The 21278-nt window shown below is 50.1% G+C and overlaps 6 protein-coding genes across 6 annotated transcripts; 3 read left to right on the top strand and 3 right to left on the bottom strand.

The window, feature by feature from the left end:
* Positions 1 to 66: 66 nt before the first annotated feature.
* BDW70DRAFT_171289 (uncharacterized protein) lies at positions 67 to 6369 on the bottom strand (the record flags this gene model as incomplete). Its single annotated transcript, XM_073743178.1, has 3 exons — positions 67 to 1739; positions 2375 to 4445; positions 4693 to 6369. 3 exons carry the CDS (start codon positions 6367 to 6369, stop codon positions 79 to 81), a joined length of 5409 nt encoding a protein of 1802 aa, XP_073599221.1. The 3' UTR covers positions 67 to 78.
* Positions 6370 to 6572: 203 nt separating this feature from the next.
* Positions 6573 to 9205, top strand: BDW70DRAFT_129989 (Golgi transport complex subunit COG3). Its single transcript, XM_073735726.1, has 4 exons — positions 6573 to 6834; positions 6892 to 7231; positions 7285 to 8307; positions 8360 to 9205. Exons 1-4 carry the CDS (start codon positions 6626 to 6628, stop codon positions 9155 to 9157), a joined length of 2370 nt encoding a protein of 789 aa, XP_073599220.1. The 5' UTR covers positions 6573 to 6625; the 3' UTR covers positions 9158 to 9205.
* Positions 9206 to 9281: 76 nt separating this feature from the next.
* bck1 (putative MAP kinase kinase kinase (Bck1)) lies at positions 9282 to 15037 on the bottom strand. The gene is made up of 3 exons (XM_073735725.1): positions 11624 to 15037; positions 9730 to 11566; positions 9282 to 9662 (listed from the first exon to the last, which is right to left on the bottom strand). Exons 1-3 carry the CDS (start codon positions 14325 to 14327, stop codon positions 9539 to 9541), a joined length of 4665 nt encoding a protein of 1554 aa, XP_073599219.1. The 5' UTR covers positions 14328 to 15037; the 3' UTR covers positions 9282 to 9538.
* A 205-nt stretch (positions 15038 to 15242) lies between these two features.
* Positions 15243 to 17471, bottom strand: BDW70DRAFT_129986 (alpha-keto acid decarboxylase family protein). Its single transcript, XM_073735724.1, has 5 exons — positions 17232 to 17471; positions 17090 to 17170; positions 15801 to 17028; positions 15542 to 15749; positions 15243 to 15490 (listed from the first exon to the last, which is right to left on the bottom strand). Exons 1-5 carry the CDS (start codon positions 17335 to 17337, stop codon positions 15407 to 15409), a joined length of 1707 nt encoding a protein of 568 aa, XP_073599218.1. The 5' UTR covers positions 17338 to 17471; the 3' UTR covers positions 15243 to 15406.
* Positions 17472 to 17895: 424 nt separating this feature from the next.
* BDW70DRAFT_157054 (THUMP domain-containing protein) lies at positions 17896 to 18991 on the top strand (the record flags this gene model as incomplete). Its single annotated transcript, XM_073740283.1, has 6 exons — positions 17896 to 17937; positions 18024 to 18152; positions 18215 to 18371; positions 18425 to 18639; positions 18699 to 18839; positions 18890 to 18991. The coding sequence occupies 6 exons, from the start codon at positions 17896 to 17898 to the stop codon at positions 18989 to 18991; spliced, it is 786 nt and encodes a 261-aa protein (XP_073599217.1).
* A 762-nt stretch (positions 18992 to 19753) lies between these two features.
* On the top strand, positions 19754 to 21181 carry BDW70DRAFT_109762 (uncharacterized protein). The gene is made up of 2 exons (XM_073734511.1): positions 19754 to 20760; positions 20818 to 21181. Exons 1-2 carry the CDS (start codon positions 19916 to 19918, stop codon positions 20942 to 20944), a joined length of 972 nt encoding a protein of 323 aa, XP_073599216.1. The 5' UTR covers positions 19754 to 19915; the 3' UTR covers positions 20945 to 21181.
* The last annotated feature ends 97 nt before the right edge of the window (positions 21182 to 21278 follow it).

The following is a 21278-nucleotide window of genomic DNA, read 5'->3' as shown; positions in this document are numbered from 1 at the left end:
TCCAATCAGTCTATTTTATCCGACAATCATGTCCTTTATGGTCAATGTCTATGTAGAATGTACAATCGCAAATCCTGCTCATACTCGATGGACAACAGGTCCATGACCCCGCTCTCCAGGCCTTTTCTTAACCGCCGACGCCTCCTCTGACATTAGTCCTTTCACAACACCTTGCCCAACGTCCTCAATCGCTCTCACAAGATCCTCAACCGTCTTCCTCGCCGTCTGAACATTAATGACACACCTGAAGAACTTGCCATCACCAACCGCCTCCTCATCCCCGCTAGGCGGCGCATAGTCTACCATAAACCCACGCCCCACAATTGCATGCGTGATCTGCTCAGTGACCTTGCTATTAGCCTTCGCGCGTTGGTTCTCATCAGAGACTATGCTGTCTCCGCGAGGGTGCAAGAGCTTCCCGCTAGGGGCGTAGTAAAAGCAGACCTGCAAGCAGGGCGGGGGTTTCTGGCTGACAAGGATGAAGTCCGGGTGGTCCTGAATTAGGGTTGCGAGGTATGCGGCTGTGTCACAGGCGTTATCGATTTGGCGCTCGTAGCCAGCTGTGCCGTAATATGTCCAGCTGAGGAAAAGTTTTAGAGAGTCGGCGCGCCGGCCACATTGGAGGGTTAGGTCTGCGAGGTCCCAAATTTCGGGGGAATCGGAGTCTAACTCTGAGAATCCCCCAACGCCATTTTCAATTGGAACTGCGTCTTCGTCATCGTTGTTGTGGAAGAGATAGCCAGCGGGAAGAGTGTTGGCGCGGTGGAACTGGCGCAGGTCCGAGGCTAGTAGGAAGGAACAAGTCACTGGAACTCCAAGCATCTTGTGCGGATTGATGGCAATACTGTTTGCCTTCTCCGCACCGGCAAGCTTGTGTCTTTGGCGCTGGGAGAAGGCGAATGAGCCGCCCCAGGAACCGTCGATATGCAGCCACAGGTTGTATCTTTTACAGATTGCTGCAATGTCCTCGAAGGGGTCAAAGGATCCCATGACTGTAGTTCCGGCTGTTGCATTGACATAAAATGGAGTGCGATTCTCGCTCAATGCTTTCTGGACCAGCTTCTCCAGCTCAGATGGAATCATCCGTCCTTCCTTATCGACTGGGACTGACCAGGCCGCGCTGCTTCCCAACCCTAGCATCTGAGCCGCTTTTTCAATGCTATAGTGCCCGTGCGCGCTAGTGAAGAGGACAAACTTGTAGTCACCGTTGCCGTCCGTCTTCGTATTGGGGTATAGATTGTTGCGCGCAATGACAATGGATGTTGTATTCGAAGCAGACCCCCCTTGTACTGAGATCCCGCCGGCTCGCGGACCATTGAGCCCAAACAGCGCAGCCAGCCGCTTTCCAGTATGCTTCTCGATAACGGATAACGCAGGCGAGACCTGGTAGACGTGGACGTTTGTGTTCAGCGCTGCGAGTATGAGCTCTGATGCAACTCCAGGCGCATTGGTCGACGCATATAGCTTGTCTAGGAAGCCTTGGTGCCAGGTATTGACGGAGTAGCGGAGCACCTTGCGGAGGACACTGATCAGGCCGGTTTGGCCGGTGCCTTGCTCCGGGAGATCCAACTGCAGGATGTCCTGCAGTTCTTCTGGTTTCTTATAGTCAACTAACGATGTGCCGACTAGCGCATGGTCTCCGTTGGATTTGCTGCTCTTGCTAACGCCATTCTGCTGCACTTCTGGGCCAAGGGTATCCTCGTCTGCGGATCTAATAAAGGGGATTAGAAGATCTTCGACTGCACTGAGAAGCTGTTAAAGAGACTGTCAGTATTCTTTTTCCGTACCGCGCAATGCCTATATATGACTCACATTTCGCACTTCGTCTGCGCGGCTTCTGGGTGACGGCGTGGCCATTGGACGAGTAGTTTATATTAAAAATGTGCAGCAATCTATAGACCATAAGAATAGGGGAAAAGTAAAGCAGAAAAAAAAATCTAAATGACCAGCAAAGTAATATTTAAGAATAAATCAAAGGATGCCCCTCTTGAATAGCGGGGAGTGCCCTTCGGGACGGCGGATCCGCTGGAAATTGCGCCAGAAACCGGAGCCCTGACATCATGAACCGAGCCATAGTGTTCATTAATAAGATCGACTGCTCGACTTTTAGAAGCACGGTAATAACGAACGAGAGCTCTTGAGGCTTGAGAGAACCTTGGGGAGCTGTTGGGATGCATTCGGAGTGTGGAGGAGGAACTAAAAAGAAATGCGGCCTGAGCACTTGCAGTTGCTGCCTTGTAACTTCAGATCTATACTACAAACACCTACAATGTTTATATATTGGTCATAACATACATATTATTTCAACGTAAGAAACCCTCAATCAAGGCCATCTATTGCTTCGCGGCCACCGCATTTGCACCGGTCGCCTCACTCTGTTTAGCAGCATACCTGGCACGAGCCATATCGAGGCGCGATTTGGGTCTCTCAGCAGAATCGTTCGTGATATCTCTTCCCTTCGCCTTGGCCGCCCATTCACCCCGGCGTCGCTTATAGAGGTCCATTGCCCAGTTCCTCCATACCGCACGTCCGACGAAGGAGTCGCGGAGAGCTAGTTCGTTCTGGGCTAATTCTTGCGCCATCCGTTCCTTGATAAAGTAGATATCCTTGGTTGCTGGCCACAAAGCATCAACCACATGGGATCCACTACTATCAAGCGCAAGCTCGTTCAAATGACTTATGAAGCGGGTAGTGAACTGTCGGCGAAACTGTGGAGAAGAGGCGGGCGATGTTAGGGCTTGTTGGACCACGCGCGACGCCGTTGGGTCTTTACAGATACTGAGAAGGACTTCGGGAGACAGTGCGAGCAGACTTGAGAATACGAGCTCGCTCAATTGCCCGGGAGCTGTGACGATAGTCTGTGCGAGCAATGAGCTGTGCAATTTTTCGGCAGCAGCGGAGCCCGGGTTGGATTCACTTGGCGGGCCGTTCTTGTCGGGCTTTTCTTTATTATCGGCTGTCGCCGTCTCAAGTCGGAGCATCTGTTCGAGTCTGCGAGCAGGATCCGAGTCGTATGAAGATTCGAGAGCTTTTGCAATCGGCTTTGTATCAACTCCTCGGGCTAAACATCTCTCGATCAACACTTTTGGCACGATTGTCCGAGAGCGTTCTATAAGGCTGGGTATCTTGGGCACAATCTGCTCCATCACAGCCTGCAAGTCATCTCTTCCTAAACGTTCAAGGACCCTAAGTACGACGTATCCGGCGGTCTGGTTACGGGCGAGAGAGCTCATCTGATCGCGGAGGTAGTTTCTGTAGAGCGACTTGAACATCTTCCCTGGCATACATCGTACCATTGTTTCTAGGAGACGTGAGCCCACAGGATCGTAGAGCAGGCCGCGAATAAATCTCGTAGTCTCGGAATCCTCTTCAAAATTCTCATCAGGAATCAGCCTCTTAATGATTGACGTGGGTTGCTTCGCGTTTGACTTTCCAAAGTGAGAAAGCTCTAGCCGAACCAGCACCTGTAAGACCGGGTTTCCGACAGGGTGTGTTGCAAGAGCTCGTAAATACGTGTCGTCGAGTACGGAGACCATGTCCTGCATGACCTTCTTCAGCGTAGCCTCAAACGACTCCGGAACACTCCTCTTCTCTCCCAAAGGATTGTTCTCCTGTGTCTCCCCACCGACAACTCCCAGTCTTTCCTTCTTGCGACTCGCTACAACCGAATCATTGGAAGACACGTCGACAGGTTCACCGGCAAGCACAAGAAGCAGCACTCGAATTGTATGGGACGCGAATCGTTCCGTCAACAGATATCCCCAGTTTCCCTGCAGCTCCTCGACGACCTTCATAAACATCTCCGCCAGCGACAGCTCCGGCTCCGGCTCTTCATCTTCATCCATATCAATATCATCGTCTTTTTTCGACTTTAATTTCGACGCCTTCTGCGTCACACCTGGTACCGCACTGATGAACAATCTCTCGCAACAATGACTCGCAAACCGATGCTGCACGAGCGTCAAGAAATGCCCAATGAACTTGTTAAACAACCTCCAGATCTGATGAATATCCGAAACTGATATCAACTTCTCCATGAGTCGCGAGCAGGATTGACTGCAAGCAATCTTCAACTCCTTCCCCCTAGCCTCGCGGAACACACTGTCTACAAATAATCTGCGCTCCTCGGCGTCCCCGAATTGGTTCAGCTCTAGCATCTCATTCGCTCTGCTGAAATATTCCTGTTCTTCGGAGTCGAGCAGACCGTAGAAAGGCATTTCGTCTGGCGCTCCCGTCGCTTGTTGGTCATCAAATTCCTCTCCTCCTTCGAGAGGTACGTAGTCTGCGCCGGTGGTGACTGCGTTGTCCTCGTCCGCTGAGGGCTTTAATCGCTTGAGCGTTGGCTCTTCAATTCCTTCATCGCGCTTCCGTTTGGATGCTTCCTTTTTGGCTTTTTCGGTCGCCCGACGACCTCGTTTTTGGTTTTCGCGAGGCATGATGGCTTGCTTTGAAGTGAAAGTTGGAGCTGTCAAGACGTTGTCCGATAGCACCGGATTTTTTTTTTCGATAAGAGTTGGTCCGAGCGTCCCCCGCGGAATTGCGATGTTTGCTTTTGTTTGCATTCAGCATCTTAAGTACGAAGTACAAGGATTTGGGATATTTTACAGACTATCGTACATCATCGCTAGAAAGCACAAACTACTACTTCGCAAAAGCAGTGTAAATTGCAGAAATATGTCTCCCGCACTCAACGCGCTGTCGCATGTCAACGCTCCGGTCACCAACCATTCCACGATAAGCAGGCATAATCTGGAGCCGTGCGAGCTCTTTGTCATTGGGGGATACGGTTTCCGGAGACACATTGATATGCGCTGGCTTAGAGAGATTGCTTCTCTTGCCAGTCCCAAGTTGGAAGTGCTCATTTCCGCCCCACCAGACCACATCAAGACCTGCGTCGTCGGCTCCCTCTAGAGAAGACGTGGAACGATTTAGACGCGTTTTGTTGCCTAGAACAGCTGCGACATGTGTTGTACCGACAGAGATATCATTTAAGCGGATTGGCAATAACCCCTGTGTGGCTTCGTCATATTCAACTAGCCCGCTGAGAGCCTTCAATAGAGTGGGATGGTCCTGCAAGTGAGTCCACTTGCCATTTCCGAGAGCACCCCAGATGCCCCGTCCACAGGTCCAGATATCAGATATGACCTTACTGGGTGATTTGGAACCTTGACCTGGGCCAGCTTGGGATACGTCCACGGTAAAGAAGCTGTTGGCGCCTCCGGCCGCAACGCCAGTTGTCCTAGGAGAGCGTGAGCTGTCGCGGTAAAGACTCTCGATAAATATAGGAGTGGGCGTGTCAAGGAAAGGAGAATTCGGGTCAAATTCCATCCCCAGTTGCCCAAACGAGTTGTCGCCAAACGCCAAAACGTCGCCATTCTTGGTAAGCAACAATGAGTGGTAATCGCCTGTCGCGATTTGCGCGACCTTGACGCCGTTAGGAGTCTTGACCTCATGAGGAGCATCCACTGGCCCTGGTGGCCTAGTCGCCCAGGTCAGCCCTGGGACACCCAGTTGTCCGAATGAAGGGAAATTTTCAGTCGACGCGACTGCGGAGAATACTCGTCCTGAGCTTGTTAGCAGAAGGACATGTTCCAGACCACCGCTAATGGCTACTATCTTCTCTCCCAAATTTAGGCTCGGCTGGATTAGGCGATAGCTCATGCTGGATTTGCCGGAGGAGAAAGGCAGCCACGATTTCTCCTCAGCCCTTTTCCCGGATGTTTGGTCATGCTTCGAGACCGGAAGCGAGTAAACTTTGCCGTCTGATGAGAGTGCCACAATCCGATCGTGAGACATAGACAGTGAAATCAAATTCTTTCCAGTAAGGGTCCTGGTAGGTTTGAACTCGGTTTCTGAGTAGCCTTTGCCCCATTGCACCAAATCACCATTCTCGATAATTGCAGCCCCAGACGTCTCTCCGAGCTTGAGATCCCTGAGTACGTGGCCGTCAAAGTAGGACAGCCTCCGTGGAGTCTTTATGACAGACTCTTTGGACTCTGGATCTACAACACGATATTTATTATTACCCCATATGTATAGGCCAGGGCTTTTTAAGCTCGCTTTCTTTTGTACGTATTCGGCGGATAGGTCTTCAATCGGCTTTGACTGCTTTGGAAGTTTTTTCAGGAATTCGCCCTCGTCCGGCCTGGTCGCATACGAATATGCAAGGAAGACTGCTGTCCCTGTCACCGCAAAGCCCAGGGAGTTTTTAAACCAATTTGAGGCTGGTGGGTGGCTTTCTGGAGTTTCTCGCTCGCTAGCATAATGCCGTCGTCCGATCCCAGCCGTTGACCGAATGCCAGTGGCTCTGAGTTGACGTGTGAAGACGGTCGCATTGACCGGAGGGTGTCGTGCACGAATTGCCCACATTCTGTTTTCGGAATCTCCTTAGAAGCGCATTTTTGCAGCTGTCGACGCTCAGCGAATGAGTGATGGGAGTGATGGAGTACTTTGCGTCAGTACTCCAGGCGGAAGGAAGCGGCAGAACGGCGGTCTAAAAAGCGGCCATGTGGAGGACAACATACAGCAGGCGCTCAAGAGGCGAGCGGCATGACATTCTTTCGGAGGTTGATGGGAGGAACGTGGTCCACATCCTCTATGGAAGCTTAGCTATCACTCAGATGCGATGGCTCTGCAGAGTGCAGGACAACGAAGTCGCCGGCAAACTGCCCCCTCGGGCATGCCGCTCAACCTCGAGGCGGCCCAAATCGAGGAGCTGGAGACTGTCCCAGGTAAGTTGGATTCGATTGTTGACATTCATAACGAGTTGGAGTTCTCGCAATGGTACGACGATGTGGAAGCCAGCCTGCTGGAATCCAGTTATGATGAGTATCAGTAGGTATCCTCCAACTTTTGACAGCGAGCCAACGATTAACAGGTTATTGTTTCTAGGGCTTGTCTTAACGAACTGCAAACGTCCAAATCTCATCTTGATGCCCTGCTTTCCGACACGTCTTGTACCCTTAACATCTTGTCGAGGCTTTCTGAAGATTTCAGAGCGGTCGGTTTGCAAACATCCAATTTCCGGAAACAATGCGAGGGACTCCTCTCTGCCCAAAAGCGTGATACAGACTTAATAACTAAGATCGACTACAACCTTCAATTCTACGATTTCTTGGATCCTGCTTCCCGGAGACTAAATGCTCCGGGTGCGGGAAATACTGTACGTGGGCAGGATTTCTCCGACATGCTAAGACAATTAGACGAGTGCTTGGACTATATGGAAACACATGTGAGCAATCCTGCCTGCGCAGGCATTACGACTGTCTTCTAATACATTTCTAGCCCGAGCAAAAGGAAGCAGAAGTATATAGGTCAAGGTATCGGCTACTCTTAACGCGCGCTCTCACACTCATTCGAGGTCATTTCGTTTCTGCCATTCGTGACATATACTCGAACGTGTCGAAGAAAGTTTCAGATAAGCAACTCAACGATGCTGCCTTGTCCGCATTGCTCTATGCGAAATTTCGAGTTGACGCGCCTGAATTAAAGCAAATAGGTCTTGAGATCCAAAAAAGAGCTGTGCCACCATTAGATCCTGATCAAGGCACGGAGGCTGAATACCAGAGCCTTCTCAATGAGCTTCATACTAATTATGCGGCTACGCGTGAAAAGCTCATCGTCCCTTTGGTCCGCAAGCGACTGAACGAAATAGCGCAGGCTCCAAGCAGCTCGCAGGATCTCGTCGCCTTTGCTCGTGCAAGTATAAGCTACGTCCGCGGTGTTTGCTTGGACGAATTTGACTTGTGGGGTGAATGGTTTCATGGTCAGGGCGGCCTCTATGATTTCCTCGAGACCATATGCGAGCCTCTTTATGACCATTTAAGACCAAGAATCATCCACGAAGATAAGATTCTCAAACTGTGCCAGCTCTGTACTCTACTCCAGACGCGATATCTGTTCGATCAGGAGGAAGAGACGGAGTACATGGATGCAAATCAACTCGACTTTTCAGCACTGATCCAGCCAGCTCTAGAAGACGTACAGACTAGACTCGTCTTCCGTGCGCAGGCTTTCCTCCGCGACGAGATTGAACGGTTCAAGCCCCGGCCCGAAGACCTCGATTATCCGGCTCGGAACAAGCAACTCTCCATATCCGTGTCTGAGAAGCAGATCTCCGGAAGAAAAGTCTCACATGTGGATGCATACATCAACCCGCCAAAACACGCGAAATCAAACGAAGAAGATGCAGACGTACCAGAAAAGGACTCGAGATGGGACTTCGAGTCGCAGAATGCTCCTGCTGCCTGGTATCCGACCCTGCGGAAAGCTGTGTGGCTTCTCAGTCGGATATACCGCCTTGTAAATGTAGGACCGAGTTCTACTTACCATTTCAATATATGCACTGACGCGCAGTTAGTCCACCGTATTTGATGATCTAGCACACCAAATCGTCCATCAAACCACAACCTCTCTTCATCTCGCGAGTGCCTCCATCTCCAGCAAATCTTCTACTGACGGCCAATTATTCCTAATGAGCCACCTTCTAATACTGAAACAACAAATTGTCGCCTTTGATATCGAATATGTGACCCCCGAAGTATCCTTCGACTTCTCGGGCGTCACAAGCACCTTCTGGGAACTCCGCGAACGCGGCGGCCTCTTCAATCCTCGCAACCTCATGCGACTCGTCGGCCACGGACTCCTCCCGCGTGTCGTGGAAAACATGCTTGACGCCAAAGTCGAACTCGACGGCCGTCTCAGAACCGTGATCAATGACTTCATCAATGACTTTGCGAGCAAAATGACCGCATCGCTCCCGTCGAAATTCGTTGATGGACGAAACCTGCAGCGCGGGGAACTTATCTACCCTACCTGCCGCAATGTCGAGACTGAGGTTCCTCATCTACGCAAAGTCCTCGACGACTACCTCGATGATATCCGCATGAAGGAAACCCTTGTTGGTGCGGTCCAGGACCGTGTAATTCAAATATACGAGGAGTTCTTTGTCAAGTTCACTTCGTCGGAGAAGATTAAGGGAAATGCCGTTAGCAAGAAGGGAAAGGGGCGTGAAGATGCTGTGTGGGATGTTGATACCTTTTCAGACTGGTGCGAGGGCATCTTCCGAGTCGGGGTTGCATCGCAGGATGACGATTATGATCAGGGTACGAGTCGGAGTGTGAGTAGGACTGGGAGTTTGGGGTCTCAGTTTCGATGAGCTTTGGGTAACTTGTAGTTGAACTAAAATCCGTTGTATATATAGATATTAAATGGGGACTATTATTCCTCCGATCAACGTACTTCGGGAGAGGCAGACCGCCCGTTACTTAAAACATAACCTTAGCATGTACAATTGACTCGTTATTTTGAGAAATATGTATAGGTAATCCACTAGGTACAGATACAAATCCTGGTGTTAATCGCTTAATCGATGAATAAGAAGACTCTGACATCCAAGCACTAGCAGAGAGCAACAGAAAATGATCCTTATATAAGTAGAGCTTGCCCACCCGAGAAACAGAATTGAGTATGAACCCTTCATAACTTTAAAAACAACATATATACTTCACTCCAAAAACACGAGCTGAAAATGAGCGTATTAATTCTCAAGTACAGGACGGATTTTGGCGTAGAGCTCAGTGTCAAGGAAATTATACTTCGGATCAGGCTCGCAGAATGGATGGGTAAGAAGGGTTTGCGCTGTCGGACGTTCAGATGTGTCTCTATTGCACAGGAAACAGATTAGTTACTTGTTTCATGAAAGTAAAAGGAGGGAAACATGAGACGTACACAGTAAAGCAATCCCACATGAAAGCGAGCGCAGCCGGTGTGACATTCATAGACACGTCGTCCGGAATTGGAGGCGCCTGACTCAGGCTTCCAAGTTTGAAAATAGCGCCGATAGCTTCCTCTTTGCTCCAGGGTCGTCGTCCAGCAAACATCTCAAGCACCACGCAGCCCAGGGACCAGATGTCGACTTTGGCGCTATAGCCCTGGCCTTGGGACTGGATGACTTCGGGCGCCATCCAGAATACGGATCCTTGCATGGAGTTTGAGGAGTCGTTTCCGTAGATGTCGTTTGATTTTTTGGATATCCCAAAGTCGGAGATCTTGCACGTTCCATCTAGATCGAGCAGTATATTGTCTGCCTTAAGATCACGATGGAGGATACCTTGGTTATGCAGGTAGGATAGCCCTTCCAAGGTTTGTCGCGTAAGAGACTTGACCACGCTCTCCTCGAATTTGCCGTGCTTTCGAAGACAGCTGCCGATAGACCCACCAGAGATATATTCAAGGTAGATAGAGATTGATAGTTCGCCGCGCTCACATCCAAGATACTGTACAATGTTCGGATGCTCAAGATGTTGCATTGTGTCGATCTCTTGGTCCAGCGCAGCAACCATTTCTTTGATCTTATCGGTATCTTGTCCGGCAAGTCTAGGGTTGATTTCAACTTGCTTAACTGCCAAGACCTCACCGTTGTCGGCGTTCATTCCCAGATATACCCTACCATAAGTACCTTTGCCAATGAGTTGACCACGGATGATGCGGAAAGTAGGTTGTCTCTGGGGTTTCGAGCTCGATGATATGCTATTTTGGGGAATCGGGTCAAGCTGACTGAGTTGACTGCCGCGCCTTGGGCTAATCTGCATAATCTTGGCTCCGAACATTTTAGTGCTTTTGCGACGATGAACATCACCAGTCCTCTTGTTTCCACTAGAAGCTGCCACGCTGCGTTGTCTAGTTGCTTGATTCGCGCCTTTGGCAACTTCTCGAATGGACTTCATTCGCGTAAGACCTCCACCAGAACGACTGACATTCCGACGTGCGACGATGCCTTGTCCGTGCGATGTCATGGTGGGCTCCGAAGAGCCAAGTGTATTATCTTCCGGGGCTGGAGGTGGCTGCATCCCGTGGTGAGAGCTTTCTTGCTTGTCTTTACGGTTGAGCTCGTTCTCGGTCGCGACCTTGCTGGCGGGCGAAGCGGGTGGCGATGTACCCTGCTCATCTAAATAAGGAGCATCTAAATCGATATCTGGGAAGAAGTCGTCGAGCTGATCAATGACACCTTCAACGGGAGGACGGCTCGCCCAAACATCACCCGTTGCGAATGAGTTGCGTAACGAGTTGCGTCTAATCGGCGTTTTCTCTTCCTCGGGAGAATTGCTCGTAAAGAAGTAAGGCGCAGTCGGGTTACTCGCATCGCCACCGGAGCTCGCAAACGTCTCGCGTGTAGCGCTGGGTGACTTGAAACTAACACTCAAACCTGCACGGGGCTTAGCTTCGGTGTCGACAGTGAGAGACGGTTTCCGTGGTCTTGCTTGAGTGTCAGGACACCCAGGCTTGACGGAATTCTTTGTGTTTGCCAGCGGGATTGCAAATAATCCATCGTCCGAATCGTCATCGGAATCCTCTTCAAGGGCGGGAGAGCGCTGGAAAGATACCTGCGTCTCCTCAAAGTCGAACTCCGGACCGACAGACTTTCGTTTCTGACTTGCTGATCTGGATAAACTAGAGGAAGCAGTGGTGGTGGCTGTGGTGGTGGGTGAGTAGCTGGTATTCGTGAGAGGCGGTGTATTTTGGCTGCTCTTATCGACAGCTGAGTCAATGCTACTGTGGGCGTCTTCTACTGCGATGTTAGAATTGAGGCCCGAGAATTGAGAGGGAATAACTCGAGCCTTACCTGTAGCTGTTGTGTTCCCTGAATTAGGTGATGAAGGCTTCCCGATGAGGCTGCTCATCATCCCCATGTCTGCCATCATCTCCTTGATGCCAGGTGGTTGATTAGAACGGTGGGGGCGTGGGCGTTCGCCATCTTTCTTCCTCAAAGAATTTACCTTGCTGAGCGTATTCGATTCCTGGGGTGCCGATGGTGCTTTGCGGAAAGGTACGAGAACCTCAGACTTCTTATCTTCGTAGGGAGATATACGAGGCTTATCAAAATTGATGACCTCCTTGCGGCGGTACCCAGTCTCGCTATAAGCGTCCGGCCGTGGTAAGGGGGCCGGTGTTGGACGGTAGGACTTTTGGGGCTTCCGTTCCTGATCTTGAAGTGACCCGTCTGGTTCCCCATCCACTGGGGAGGTTCCAGCGGTTGAATTCTGGATGTCGCGGAGAGGAAGCCTGCCGGCTGGGGGCTTCAATTGTTGGGGAGAAGAAGGCTTAAGTGGTGATAACCTACTTGCAGCTTCCCCATCCAGCGGCTTTCTGGGAATGGCGGACGTTGGAGAAACGGCAGACTTGTCCGGCATAGAGACTCCGTGGCCTGCAGCATTGTGTGGAGTTTTGACAAACAACTTCAACGAGCCAATAGAATCGGACTTTGATCTTTGACACAAAGTTAAGAAGGTGTCGTTCAACGGTTCGTCATGCTCCAATTGTCCAGGCTCAGTGAGAAATATCTGCGCATCAGGCCAGTCGTAAATTCCGAGGTTCTGGCAAATGGAAGCACGGAGCTTCTCCACAGAATCAATATCCGTGGTGTCAATCAGCCGATAGTTCCAACCATCCATTGTTGCGAAAATGAATCTTTTGCCTCTGTGCGCTGGCTTTGTTCGCATCATCATCATCCGTTCATAGTCAGATAGTGAAGCTGATAACGGGCGTTCATTTACTGAGACATCACTACTATTGAAGTGATATTTAGAGTAGATCGGAGAATCAGGGGTATTGTCATCAGGAGAAGGGTTATTAGGATCGCTATTCCTCGCCGACTTCTTCTTGAAGAAGTTAAGAAACCCCATACGGTGATCCTTTGGATAAGATGAAGCATTATCGCCAGCAGCCTGGGTAGTCTGGGGCGAAGGACGTGACCCATCATGCTTTAGCGTTTCATAGTACCGGCGCTCTCCACTATTGACTCGGTTGTGTCCAAATCTAGCGTCGTACTTAGCGTTTAAATCAGTTGCCGACGATACAGGTGCTGCATACAAGGTAGCATGCTGCGCAGCTGGGCTTCCGCTCTTGGGACTGCCTTCATGTGGTCGATGAGGCGGAATTGCAAACATCCCGTTATCACTGGACATGGAAGGGCTTTTCCTTTGATGGTCAATTCCAATAGTTCCCAACACGTTGCGCGAGAAGTCTGACCTAGGCAGCATTGTGCTGCTACCTTCAGTCATGGCGAGTTCTGCTGTGGTACTGTCATGACTAATGGACCCCGGAGTCGTGAAAGATCGTGGTTTGTGCGAGTATTTGGGGGCCTTGAGATTGGGACTATTAGATACGTTCGTCGCGTTGAGGCTCGGAGAGCCTGGCGCTTGTGCGACATTAGTTATATTAGGCGAAAACTCGGGACCTTCATCAGGTACGCTGCCGTGCCCGTCCTCGAAATCGTGCTGTTTGTTGAATGTGCCTCCGTTATCTGGACCTGCGTCGTCATGAATCAAACGAATCAACTTCCGCATACGTTTTCCTTCATCCCTCTCGCGCGTCAAATCAAAGGCCGTCCCATTGGCCTCGCATTCTTTTGCCAGTTGAGGGTAAACAACAGTGTGCATTTTTCCAAGATTCGGACGGCCATTCTGTCCGTGTCCCAACTCTAGAAAATCTGCTCCCTCAATCTCCAAAGTTTTAAATGTCTCCTGCCACTCATGCGAGAATCCGTTTTTTGCGAGCCATAACAGCACCCGATCTAACGGCCATTGCACTGCTGCTTCGCTAGCTGACATGCCGCCTACAGTTGTATTACTGTTATTATGCCGATGGCTAGAGGACTTCGTTAAATCGTTCGCTTGACTCGCACTTTGAGGAACGGATTTGAAGGGGGATCCTGTGGGCACTGCAGAGGAAGGGACATCGTGAGCAGTCTCATGAGAAAAAGGAGCAGTGTGGGTCAAGGGGGTGGATGGGATAGTTCCGTCTCGCTGATAGGCAGAGGCGTTAGATGTGCCATGTCCATATGGGGCATTAGGTGGAGGTCGCGGTCTTTCGTTAGCCACCACGGTATTGGGTGCATCGTACGAAGAGTGCGAAGGCACGTCGAAAGGAGGAATTCCGACTCCGGGACCAAATGTCCCGGGTTGCGGGACATAAGTCGCGGATGTAGCGTTGTTGTTCGGTATCGCAGACGGGCGAGCAAAAGATGACTGATTGGCATGTGCCATGGGAGGCGGCGGAGGAGGTGGAAGGTACTGCGGTATCCCACGTCCACCCCAATTAGACCACCCAAGGGTGCTCTGTGACTGGAGCTGAGGGTTGGTGAGTTTTGAGGTACCGTATGCAGATCCGGGCGGCGGCCCAGGTGGTGGGGGAGGCATGACATTCTGCGGTTGCGCAGGAGGGTATCGAGGAGGAGGCGGTGGTAAGGGCATGATATGAGCCTGTGAAGGCTGAGACGCCGAAGGAGGCGGTGCCGGTACGTAGGGTTGTTGTCTTTGGCCATCCATATTGCGAGCTATCACGTATCATTAATGCGGAAAAAATCGAGTCGCGATAATGGACAAAGATCAATGATCCTAGGCCTCTTTACTGAACAGGTTATCCTTGCAATTTAGCGGCGATTTCAGCTCGTCATTCATGTCCCGCTGAAGGTTGTTCATTGCCTTAATGAGGAACCGCAACTGCTTCAATATCGGTCGGCGGTCGGTTGCCGTCGACAGAGCGGACGGTTCGATGGATTGAATACGGCTCTTCGGTCAGAGTCGGCTTATTCCTCGTCAAATATTTGGATTGAAGACACAATATCGTAATGAGCCAGCTCATGTACATCTAACTCGTCGCAAACTCGAAACAGTTGGTTGACGGTCAACAGAGAGGGCGAGCACGATCGAGCGGTGGCAGGAACTCGAGCGGAATGTAAGCAAGCACCGATAAGCGTAGCTTCTCTAGCCAGGTCAGAGTGTCCAGAGTTTTGTGGCTATACCTGAGCGCTTAGAGCTTTCTGAGTTTCGAGAGGGAGGCGCAGACACAAAGGCAACAAACGTACTCCGTAACGCACGATTCCCTAGTTTTATGACAGCTCGTAGGGCCTCAGCGCGCATGGATCAATCGGTCCCCACAAGAAATTAGAGTAACGCGCTCGGGAGATTACTAGAAACGCCTGTTGAGGTCCAGCCCAACTGTCAGGTTTCATGAGGAGCTCCTCGCTGCTCTGGCGGCCTTAACACCATCTCCCAATCACGTGATCTTCGATGATAAGCAGTGATTTTCTTCCATCTCTCTCCACCAGGGACCTATCTCTAACGATCGTTCCACAACACCAGCAGATGGTGTGTTTGCTCACTAGGCTGCTGTTACTTGTATCTACGTGTTTGGAGTATTCTCTTGCCCACTCTCTCGTAATTATTGAGCTCCGAGACAAGTTGTAGGAGTAAGCCGAGGCCTTCAATGACATTAACTGAAGTTTAATTATCCCCACAATCAGGAGTTTCATGCTAATGAAATGCTATACTGATTAACGAATCATTGAAAATGCCATGAAAATTTCTCATATCACAACAAAGAGAACCGGCCTGCCCTGTGGCCCTTATTTGTTTCTAGACGCAGCGGCCTCAGCGGTGATTTTGAGGGAGGCGGGAGCGTCTTCACGAGGCATATGAACCTCAACCAACTGCTCAAAATTAGCACCTGATAAGTAATGAGTGAGGACACAAAGTCTTACCTGCAAGCATGGAGCGGAGGAGAACTCTTCGCTAGCGAACAGCTTGGTGAGCTCGTCCCTGGTCGTAACTTTGTAACCCCTGTATCTGTCCTTGCCGCCAAATGCAACAGGGAGGCCCTTGATATCCCAGGTCTGGATGTCGTTGTAGCTTTCATCCCATCCGTGGATGAACCGCTCGATGGTATAACCCTCGTTGCAGATGACGAAACTTTCTCCATGTCAGCTCTCTTGAGATAGCTAGGTTTTGACATCAACTCACATAATTGGGTTGAGATTATTCCTGATCATGGTGCTGATCTCCTGCAGAGTAAGTTGCAGGCTGCCGTCGCCCACCCACAACACCGTTCGGCGGTTGCCCTGCTCCTTTGCAGCTAGGGCAGCACCCTGACAGGCGCCAACCGAGTAACCAATACTGCCCCAGAGTACCTGGCTGATGGCTGTAACTCCAGATGGGAAGCGAGTGTCCCAGATTCCAAAATTTGCTGTTCCAGTCTCGGTAATGACAATGTCATTCTCCTTCAGCCATTGCCCAACCATTGGCCACATCCAAGCATGAGTGATTCTTTGCTCGCTCGAATCTTTTTCATGTTCCGGAAGTGCGTTCGATATGTGTGGGACAGGGTTAGCCTTGATAGAGCCCAATCGTTGAATGACCTTGCGTAAAACTCCTTTCATGTTCGTGTCAGGATATTCAGAGTATCTCACGCGCACGTAGGTGCTGTGGAAGTCAATCGTATTCAACTGGCCAATGCGGTATGAGAACCCAGCCGTGTTAAAGTCGGATTTGATGGCGCCAATACTGAGTATGAGGTCTGAAGATTCCACCTGCTCACGAACTCCAGGGTTTGACCCGGTTCCTGCATAAACACCGCCATAGCATCTGTGAGTTTCATTAACTGCGCCTTTGCCCATAGGGGCTACAAAAGTAGGCAGCCCCGATACTTCTATCAAGTCATGCACTTCCTCAAGCACGCGATGGCGAATAGCGCAGGCGTCGACTAGGATAACAGGGTTCTTAGCTGCGTGCAAATACCTGAGCACGACATCGACCACGTAATCTTCTTTCTCAGGATCATTGGCGGGCAATGAAAGGTCAATGGGAGTCTTGAGCCTTTCGCCTTCAATCTTCTTCATGATCATATCCGTAGGTAGGGCAAGATAAACAGGTCGGCTGCGGATCCAACATTCACGGATAGCATTATCGATGAGGGTGGCAGCATCGTAAGTATCGTTCAGGTGCGCTGCAGTCACAGATATTCCCTTGTTCATCGACGAAAATACGTTATAATCCCCGTTACCAAGAGTATGGTGTAGCAGCAACCCATCTTTCTGGGACCTTGAATGAGGTTGACCGACAATGTGGATGATAGGAACGTATTCCGAGTAGGCTCCCGCAATGGCATTGATCGCAGAGAGCTCACCGACTCCGAATGTTGTGACCAGAGCAGCGATTCCGTTGACTCGAGCATAGCCATCTGCCGCATAACCTAGCAAGAGACGTCAGGAAAAGGTAAGCTCCGTAGATATTATTCGGTCAAACGCTCATACCCGCATTGAGTTCATTGCAGTTTCCCACCCAGTGAAGCCCACACTTAGGCAAGTAATCGAGCGCCGCGAGGTTATAATCCCCTGGATGGAAATAGCACGTTAGGACATGGCGGCCAGTGTACCTGGTTTTTGGGAGACTTACCGGGAACACCGTGCACTGACCGAATTCCAACTTCGTGTAGTCGGCGGAAGAGGTACTCAGCAATGTCGATAGGTTGGCGAAGTTCCCTTGTAACAATGTCGGTCATATCGACAATTCAATGTACGAATCACTTGATGGAATTGCTCTTGCTTTCTCCAGCGTGAGTAAATAGAGAGGATACAGCTCAGGTTCTTATCGCAACGACGGAGCTGAAGTCCGACTCTATATACGTCATGACAACGTGATGTCATATGTTACTGACAGGTTTACAACCGGTGTCAGTATACCTAATGGCTCCATTGTGCGCCCCATTCTTTAGGGTGGTCTGATCGATAAGCAGACTCCGAGTCAGACGGTCAGACGCAACGCCATCGGGACGGTCCTTGACGATACCGAATGTAGATATCGGTAAGGTGCTGTGAAGGGATGGGCTGGTCCTTCGTCAATGCTCTGGGCCAGTCCCGCCCCGCTAGACCACGATAGGAATAATTCAACCGCCCGACACCCAGCACTATGATCGTCAAGAATTTCTGGGGAACCACACTTTCCAATACTCCGAGTAGCGAGATTTCCAAGTTATTTTGTGGCTCAATTTGTCTAGTCCTACCTAGAACACACCATCGCTTCGGTTGTTTCTGGAATGACCGACAGTGGAAAGAGGAAAATGTCCGAGACTCCCTCCAACCAGTCACACAAGAAAAGAAAGGTTTGTCTGCTCTAGTCGGTTTCTCTTCGCAATTTCTACTGCCTTGCATTTATCATTAGATGAATACTTTCTAAGGCATAATCCAGGGGGGCAACTCATGGCAAAAGCACACCCCACGGTCGACCATTGAAACTGGGGACTGGGGAGTGTTCGTCACCTGTGAAAGGGGAAGAGAAAACAAATGTGCTGCAGAAGTCATCGATTTATTCACTGAGGTAAGGGCTTGGCTCTTGAGAAGGCCGTCTATTTGCGCCCATTCTAACATATGCGTTTCTAGAATGTGGACCTGCCTGAAAGTGGCGGGGATGAAGCCGAGTCTGGCTCCGAGGAGGACGATATCGAGGCTCAGATTCGGAAAGAAATTGAAGGCTTGAAGCCAAGCACGTCGAAAAAATCATCGTTGTTCGAAGCGGTCAAATTCGACCTTCCGTGTAGTATGTGATATTCGCGCCGAACAATGTGGCATATTTGGTACTAACGGAGTTAGTAATATTTGTGCGATTCGATAAATCAATCAATCCCGAAAAGCTAGTACACCGGATTTGTCTTGATTCTCATGCTAGCCCAGAGCAAAAGCGCAGCCGCTATATCCAGCGACTGACACCTGCGCGCTCCATCCGCAAGACTCTCAGCGTTGACTTGCCAGAGTTCGCGAAAGAAATGCTTAAGGCAGAATTCCACTCTGGCGGCCCACCGAAGAAGGTTCGTTTCTCGTCCCATACTCACTTGAGGTCTGACTGATAAATGTGTTCAAATCATAGTACGCCATTCGGCCTTCCGTAAGAGGCAATAAAAAATTTGACAGAGACATCATTATCAAGACTGTCGCAGACATCGTGGGACCCGAGCATCCGGTTGATCTGAAGAATTATGATCTGTTAATTCTGGTCGATGTTGTCCAGGTATACCTTCCAAATCTACATCGAAAACCAAACATGCTAACAGAAACCAGAACGTCATGAGTATGAGTATTGTAGGGAGTGATTATGACAAGTTGAAACGATTCAACCTCGCTGAACTCTATAACCCTGAGCCAACACCTCAAGAACCCTAAATACGAACTTATGTCAATCAGTTCATGCTCGCTAAACCCCGTTGGCTTGGCATCGTGCTTCTAGAAATTCCTCCTCGTGGCGCAGTTGAAACCGGGAGCCAAGCGTGCTCAATGCTCGGTATTTGGGGTTCTCGTCAGCTGCCAGCTGGCTCCGCTGGCGGGCTTCGTCTTCAGGGCCCGTGCTGCGACTACTGAACATTATTTGCTTCGCGATGATCAGCATTACCGCAGCGCAATAGGTCTAAGCCTACTCCGTACTTAGCGATGATACCTCTGAAACCCAAGAGAAAACCCTACTGCTTCTCCTCCTTTCTCCGGCGCTAATCTAAAGAACAAGTAGAAAGCGGCGGGCCGAGACTCCACAAAATACGGGAGCTTTGTCGTTGGATTGTACCGGAGTGGACACAAAACCGATTCGTTCTCTCACTCGGCAAGGGACTCTTCTGATTGGGCCACTCCGAATCTCCATGTCGCACCTTTCTCAGACTGGGATGCTTAGGCGAATTTCCGATTGTTTTCTTAGATTGATGTCCAAGCCGTGCGAATATGGCAGACCTACTGCTTTTTCTGCTGCTGCTCGTCCCACCGCATCTTCTCATTCTTATGAGGCTTTCAATCGCTTTGATTCCGGAGATCGTCTGCTGGATTTGCGTAATTTGTCATGGGCGAAAAGCTATGCTCGCTTACGATCAATTAAGACTGGCCAAGGGACGTAATAATCCCTGATATACTATTGTCTGCTGTTGCTGGAACCTACGGACTCACCTTAATTCGACTACAATGAATGGGCGGGCTCTGAATTGTTGGTGCCTTGTTTACAGTGAGCGAACTTTTAATGAATAAAACTGCTTTTCCTTCGACTATGATATGCGATGCTTTCCTACCCTATTTTACTTGGATCCTTAAGAAACACCTCATCTCGTCATGTTCCCTCCCTTACCTGCTCCTTCCGATCCAGAGAAAGAGGTCTCCGACAAACTCGTCTCTATTCTTCAGCGACATTTCTTACTTCCAATACATGTGGACAGAATATGGCCGCTGGCTGGTCACTTGCATCCTTTCTATCTAGTCCAACTCTCAAACGAGACTCATTTATTGCTCAAATGCTCCCCGAAGCCGACAACGCCGCTAATACGTCGTGAACATATAATGCTGGACACAGAGGCACGAGCCTTGTCTCTTTTGAGTCATATGCCGTGCATCCCACAGCTTCTCCATTACGACCCCCTAGGAGATTTGCTCGGACCATCTTTTTTACTACGCCATTACATCCCGGGTTCAAGCCTGGATAAGATAGATTCCCAGCTCTCTATTCAGGAGCGAGATTCTATTGAGAGAAGCTTAGGCCTTTTGGCAAAGCGGATTGCGCAGCATACCTCAGAGTCCTTCGGAAGTCTAGGGCAGGTGGCGAATGCAAGAGGAACAAAATCCTGGAGAGAGGGCTTTCTCATACTTTTCGAGGGGCTGCTTCGGAACGCGGAAGACGTCTTCATCAACCTCCCTTACGGAGAAATTAGATACCAGGTGCACCGGGCATCGCCAGCGTTGGATGAGATCTTGACACCACGACTGGTGGTGATCGACTTCGGTCAGCCATCGCAGGTACTGGTGAATGAGAGCAAACGGCTATGTGGGATCTCCAGCTTTAGGACGGCGGTCTGGGGAGATGTGTTTATGGCAAAGATTTTTGAGAATCCGTCACCTTCTATGATAGATGGGTTTGGATCTTGCTATGCGAAAACTCAGACAGGGAGAACTCGGCAGCTTCTGTACGTATTTCCCAGTCTGCATCTGATCAGACATCTAACGACCCCTGACTCAATTAGATACTCCTGCTATCGAGCCGTTAACGATATTGTCCTGCAATACTATCGGAAGAGTCGAGACACAGCCGCTGAGATCAAGGCAAGGAGAGAGCTGATGACGGCATTAGCGAAAATGGCCGCAGTGTGAACGGGTGCCCCATCTGGAATGGGAAACCACTACCAACGACATATTCAAGTTTGCCGCTTCAATACCCGTGGATTTTTTCGTCTCAGCATTAGCGTCGGTATCTTTGTTAGACAAGGTGCCAAAGATTTGGGCTCAATTAGTTGTTTATAGCATGGTGAGAAGCGTCTCGGGAGACAGTATTTGTCCTTGATCAATAGACCCTGCTCCTTCTAGACACTTTGTTTGGAACACTTATAATCTGCCTTCGCGTACAGCCGTAGTATATATCGCATTCGTGTGCAGAGACGCCCGCCCCGAGCAATGCAGTCTCAGTGGCGCAGGCGGGGCGCCATAA

The sequence above is a fragment of the Aspergillus foveolatus genome (genome assembly GCF_047715535.1).
Source record: "Aspergillus foveolatus strain CBS 279.81 unplaced genomic scaffold BDW70scaffold_7, whole genome shotgun sequence".
Lineage (NCBI taxonomy): Eukaryota > Fungi > Ascomycota > Eurotiomycetes > Eurotiales > Aspergillaceae > Aspergillus > Aspergillus foveolatus.
The sequence above is the reverse complement of the archived record's forward strand: the minus strand, read 5'-3'. Positions and strand labels throughout refer to the sequence as shown.